The following is a 6,000-nucleotide window of genomic DNA, read 5'->3' as shown; positions in this document are numbered from 1 at the left end:
AGGGAAGAGATATGGGGATATATGTATATGTATAACTGATTCACTTTGTTATAAAGCAGAAACTAACACACCATTGTAAAGCAATTATACTCCAATAAAGATGTTAACTAACTAACTAAATTTAGATTTAATTATAAAAAAAAAGCTGTGTGTGAGAAAATTAAGCATATATATTGCTTGAAAAGGGTAAACAATAAGTATTTTGAGTGACAAGTATAACATTTCCATATTCAAGTTATGTAAGTTTAGAAACAATCAAGGGTCAAATTCTTTTATCTCCCTTGTTATGTTTTAAATACATTCAACTCACCTAAAGCTATTGGGTCATGGTGTGAGTGATCAGGTATACAATATTCAACTGGCCTCCTTTGGAAAAGTTTTCCAAATTTTATCTTGGTGGAGACTTTAAGGGGTCTCAACAATTTCCACGATGAAGTAGCTTGGGGACTGTTCCTTGCCCCAAATTTCCAAGGAAGTATCATGAGGAGAGGAGAGGAAGAGACATTGCTTCATTAATCGAGTAAAGTGCTGCCACCTATTTTTTCTTTTAATGTAAAAGCAATGATACTGCTATTTTTAATCATCTCCCCGCTCCCTTCTTAATATTTTTGCATTATTCTAACCTATGGAGCAGAACACTTTTCATGATATATTATTAAAGAAGATGGCTCATAAAAATTCATCCCAGAGGCACTACCCAGGATTTATTATGACATTAAAGTTGTGCTTGGGATTCTGTGAAATGCCAAGCATCAAGGGAAAGTTGTAGAGAAGAGTGGTCTTCTGCTAAACTTTCACATGTGATGATAGAGAGAAGCTATTGAGGGCTTGGAATGAGGCATCTCTAAGACAACCTCAGCACTGAAATAATGCAGGGTGTTGCCTCTTCACTCTCCATAATCACACAGTGTTGATGGAGCCACGTTGCCTGTTAACCATTGTAAGAGTCCTACTGCTTTGAAAGGATGCTAACAATATGAACTGAGGAAAATTGTTTTTCTTGAGATTGGGAAGGAAACTTTAGCCTTTCATTGAAAGACATTGCACAAGAGGCCAAACAGATAGTTACAAACCTTTCATTCATAGAAAACAACTTAAATGGTCATTGGGTAGTTACTGAGTACCTGTTCTTTGCAAAGCAAATAAAGCCTGAAAAGAAATTAGTCTGGGCTGGTGGAAAAGTCTATGCTTAAACAACTTTTAAAGTATAAATGGATACATTCAGAAGGGCAGATTATTTCTTGCTTGGGGGAATGAGGGAAGTTTTGGAGGTGGCATTTTGGGAGGTTGCTTTTAAGAATTGATAGAACATCATCATGTGACATGGCTAGAAAAGATGTGTGCTACGTGTGTGAACAAAGAATAGTGATAATCCAGATTGGCTAAGTGAGGGCACAGGCTGGGGCCAAAGCTGAATGCTGATATCAGTAATCTCAACATTATTCTTTAGGTAGTGGATAGGAACTCAGGCTTTACCAGCCAGATAGTAATATGATCAGAGCTGCTGTTTGGGAAATTTAACCTAGGTGTAGAAGAGATTTGAGAGGCAAAGAAATTCAATAGGAAGTTACTAAAAATTTTGGGTGTTGAAGAATGAGAAAAGTTGTAAGGGAGAAGGCAACTTCCAAGACAGGGTAGAATTCATGGGTTTTATAAACTGAGTGTGGAAGCACACAAGGTTTAGCGCCTGTTATGGACTGTTAAACAGGGAGGACAGATGGAGGGAGGGTATCTTTTTTTGATTAATTACATACAATGTGCCTGTGGGCCACTTGTTTAACCAAAAATCTGAGAGGAAGAACCAGAGCTTAGAAGTAAGAATTATGTGCAGAGAAGTAGAAATTGAAGGCATGTGACTGAATGAAACAGCTAAGGGAAAATACACATAATGAACATTCTTTGAATTGATGGTGAGAAATAGATTTCTTTCTGCTTTTGAAATGCTTTTCAGGAAGCTCACTGCTAAATTTCAAACCCAATCGTGTAAGTGTCCTTCAGTTTAGGTTTTCTGATATAAGGTTTCTCTTGTGCTCTATCTTTAAAACTAAGTCCCCCCCTACCCTCATTAAGACTTGGGATTTGAGTAGCTTGTATAGTATTTTTTGAAATACTATATATTTCATGGATTCCAAGCTTCACATATTTTCTACACTTTAACATCCCTGAAATTGAGATGTGTCATAATCACTGGATGGTGTGTCATAGTTTAACTGGCATCATGCTTTCATTCTTTGTGGAATATAAAATAGAAATGGGCATGTTCTAATCAATGATATCTTGGATTTGATGAATATGGTACTTCCTGATGGGTTTCCCTATCTTGTCAATCTGCTTTCTTTTCCATTAAGCCTTTTATCCCCCAAAAGGGGAAGAACAATCTACTTAGGGAAGAAGTCCAGTCCAGTATGAGCATTCCAATCAATCATCCAGGAGTGGCTGAATATCCTTTCAGGGCTGATACGAGCGAGAAAGGTAAGAATTGAGTCAAGTGCCTTGATCCCCAGATTGGGACAAAAAGTCCTGGAGGTGGGAGAAGGAAGATGTAGTAGAACCTCTATAGGCTTGCTTCTTGCTTCTTGTGGCATAGCTCTAGAAAATAACAAGCCTCCTGGAGAAACCCCCGTGGTATTGGAACAGCATGGCGTTAGAAGCTGACAAATGGCCAAAGGAGGTATTTAAATGGATGAACCTCTGGCTCACACTCCCAACAAAATCCAGAAGTTTCGTGTATCCCAGCAGAATGTTGGAAAAAACTGAGCCTAGTAGGGTGAAAACTCCTCTGAGCAGAAAACTTGAGACACTGGGATGGAAGGGCCCACCTTGCAGGCAGTTAGGACCACCCAACAGAGGAGACCAGATGCTCCTCCCCATTGCCAGGAGGACACACAAGCTTCTATTCACACCAAGAGGCCACCTGGGGAAAGAAGCAGGGAGACCTCCTTAATGGGGAGGGAACTCTAACTGGGGGGTTGACTTTGAAGTAATTTAGTATGCCTCTGAAATAGGTGTTTGTTTTTATTTTAAGTTGGAAGAGACTGAGTAACTGTAATTGGCAAGATTTTTTTTCCTTCATAATAAGTAAGAATGCAGGATTTGAGTGCAATATGAACTTACAATTGAAAATAAACACATCTTTTTGTTGCACATTTGAGCTGTGTGTACATTTTCATCCTATTACAATGGATCCTTTCAGGGAGTAAGATGTCTCAAATACTGAAAGTAATCTGGGTTAAAGAAAAAACTGGCTCTGGATTTAAGCTGGACCTCAGAAATATTTATAGCAGTGTAGGAGGATGAAAAGCCAGAGAAGAAATAATCAGAAAAATGGGAAAAGTAGGAGTTTGCTCCTACTTTTTCTGCTTCTCTCTCAGAAGAAGAGTAAAGAGCAGGGGAGTGATGGATTCAGTCAAGTGCTACAGAATGGTGAGCTCAGCTGAGCGCTAGGAAGAAGCTATTTGATTTGATGAGGGAGCCATTTGGAATCTCTGAAAACTGTCCATCCAAATGTGGTACCATTTTAATAGCCATCATTTTTCATGGGATGTTAGTGTTGAAAGATACATAGTCTAACTCCACTGTCTTACAGATAAGGAAATTTGGAACCAGAGAATTTCACAGAAGCCAGTTCAAAGGATAAATATGAGAAAAAGGAAAAAACAAGTACTTTACATTGGGAGTCAACTAGAATCAGCCTGTTTTGTGTCAGGAGCAAAATGTGTTGGGTCATGCATAAGCCCCCTTCGATGAAGAGATCTTTTATGAAACAGGAAAAGTACACTGGAAAGCGTCCTTGGGAGCAAATACTCTGACGGGTGTTAGATGTGTTTTCATTTTTTATTAGAGAAGTTGGAAGTTTAATTTCAATATTGATGGTAACATAATTTTCTCTGCTTTATTCAGAGGAACACACAGAATCAATCTGTACAGGCATATACAACAATTCAGTTGGTGGTCTGTGCCCTAAAATCAGTAATCTGATTAGCTTCAGATTACGGTTTCCATGCACTCCTCTGGGCTTTGGGGCATGGCTCCATTCCCAGGGGGGACTTCTTCATGCACTCTCTGCAACACAACTACAGCAGGCTTAAAGACCATGCAGATTAACACTGTAGCAAATTGTTTTGATATTTAACAGACATAAAAAGGTTATTTCCTGATATGAAATTCTGAAAATCTGCATAAATATTTTTGTGTAAAATTAAATTAGTTATGTATTCTTTTTTGAAACTAGAACTTGAAGTATCAAGAATGCCCACATAATTCATATACACATATATATAGACTTCTTCATTATGCTAAAAGTCTTGAGAGTCAAATTATATTCTGTGCCATACATTTACTTAACCAGTATTTACTTGCATTAGGATAACTGTGTACGGATTAGTCGTAACTGGTGCTTGTGTATCATGCAAACATAGTTCTAGTATTCCTGTTTACTAATCTTGTCATGTGGCAATACTTAGATGATGTTGCTCTCTGACAGTGAGAATTAGGAGTATAAATACTTTATACACGGTCACATTTACAAACGTTTGCCAATAACCACTTCACAATCTTTATGGTGTAAGAGTGAGCTGTAATAATCTGGAATTGGCAGAAGCAATTCCTAGAAAGCAATGTCAGACGTCAACTTTCTAACTTTCTTTTCGTTTTTTTTTTTTCTGTACGCGGGCCTCTCACCGTTGTGGCCTCTCCCATTGCGGAGCACAGGCTCCGGACGCGCAGGCTCAGCGGCCATGGCTCACGGGCCCAGCCGCACCGTGGCATGTGGGATCTTCCCGGAGCGGGGCACGAACCCGCATCCCCTGCATCGGCAGGCGGACTCTCAACCACTGCGCCACCAGGGAAGCCCAAGATGTCAACTTTCTTAAAAGTGACTGACAGAGTTCTCCTTTAGAGCACTGATGGGTTTTGGCACAGGGACACTGTTCTTTTTTTTTTTTTCTATTGTTCTAATAATTTCCACAACTGTTACAGGAAGTTAGCTTCTTATGGCATGGTGGAGACATGGCACTTACTGATGAGGTAACTTAGATGTAGAAAAATTCCCCCAAATTATTTATCTAGCAGATCACCACTTCTGCTGATAAATTTGTAGACAGAGTTCTTTTTTTCCCCCTAGCGCATGCACTTACTATCACATGGCTAATACTCTATTTTTGCTGTTGCTCAAACATGTCTTAATGCATCACAAAGCAGAGTTGTTAACACCAAGCTCATTTATTTGTGATGGTACTTTATAGCAAACATGTTTAAGTGGTATGATCAATGGGTAAACTCTGCCTTATTGGAATCGTAATTTTGGGGGATTTGTAGCTACTTTTGGTTGGCCAAGGAAATTCAGTATTCAAAACATTTAAGAGCAGTACGTAAGTCTCTGTGGTTTCAGGTGACAGCTTGTCTATACATAAAGGAAACGCAAAAGACATCAGCTTTCTTCCACGGAATTTGTGTTCAGAACTTTGGGAGTGCTCTTTTGATGCGGTGGTTCTGCGGTTTCAGTTTGCGTCCTGGAGTTTCACACAACTGTTGCTGGTCTGCGGTCCATCTCGGCTTCCAATTTCACCATCTGCTGCATCTCCTTCGCCTGTAACATCAGAAATGTGACCTTACATGTTGAAATCCTCTCCTGAAGCCATAGAGCAAACCCAACCTCTCTTCTCCCGTAAATTTGATGCTTGTCACTATGTCCTGGATACTTAAAGTGTGGTCCATGGACCAGCAGCATTAGCATCACCTGGGATCTTGTGAGAAATGCGGAATCTTGGACTCCACCCCAGACCTACTGACCCAGAATCTGCATTTTAATAAGATCCCCAAGAAATTTTTATGCATGTTAAAGTCTGAGAAGGACTGGTCCACACAGTACCAGGAAAACAACTTGAGAAGAGGCTACGCCTGTTACTCATAGATTATGTCGTGTCTAACTGTTTGATTTAGTTTCTACAGATTGACATGCCTTGACTGTGTGTAGATAATTTGATCACTTTTAGAATAAGC

The 6,000-nt window shown here is 39.5% G+C and overlaps 1 protein-coding gene across 2 annotated transcripts in view; it reads right to left on the bottom strand.

The window, feature by feature from the left end:
* Window positions 1-4,928: 4,928 nt before the first annotated feature.
* Window positions 4,929-6,000, bottom strand: part of PLCB4 (phospholipase C beta 4) — a 160,951-nt gene continuing 159,879 nt past the window's right edge. Inside the window, exon 37 of one of the 2 annotated variants that reach the window (XM_028499284.2) lies at window positions 4,929-5,587. In XM_028499284.2, the coding sequence (XP_028355085.1) occupies window positions 5,499-5,587 (89 nt within the window). In that variant the 3' untranslated portion in view covers window positions 4,929-5,498. The remainder of the gene's footprint in view (window positions 5,588-6,000) is intronic. The other variant, XM_007109072.3, reaches the window with a different exon arrangement.

This window comes from Physeter macrocephalus, chromosome 14 (genome assembly GCF_002837175.3).
Source record: "Physeter macrocephalus isolate SW-GA chromosome 14, ASM283717v5, whole genome shotgun sequence".
Lineage (NCBI taxonomy): Eukaryota > Metazoa > Chordata > Mammalia > Artiodactyla > Physeteridae > Physeter > Physeter macrocephalus.
The sequence above is the reverse complement of the archived record's forward strand: the minus strand, read 5'-3'. Positions and strand labels throughout refer to the sequence as shown.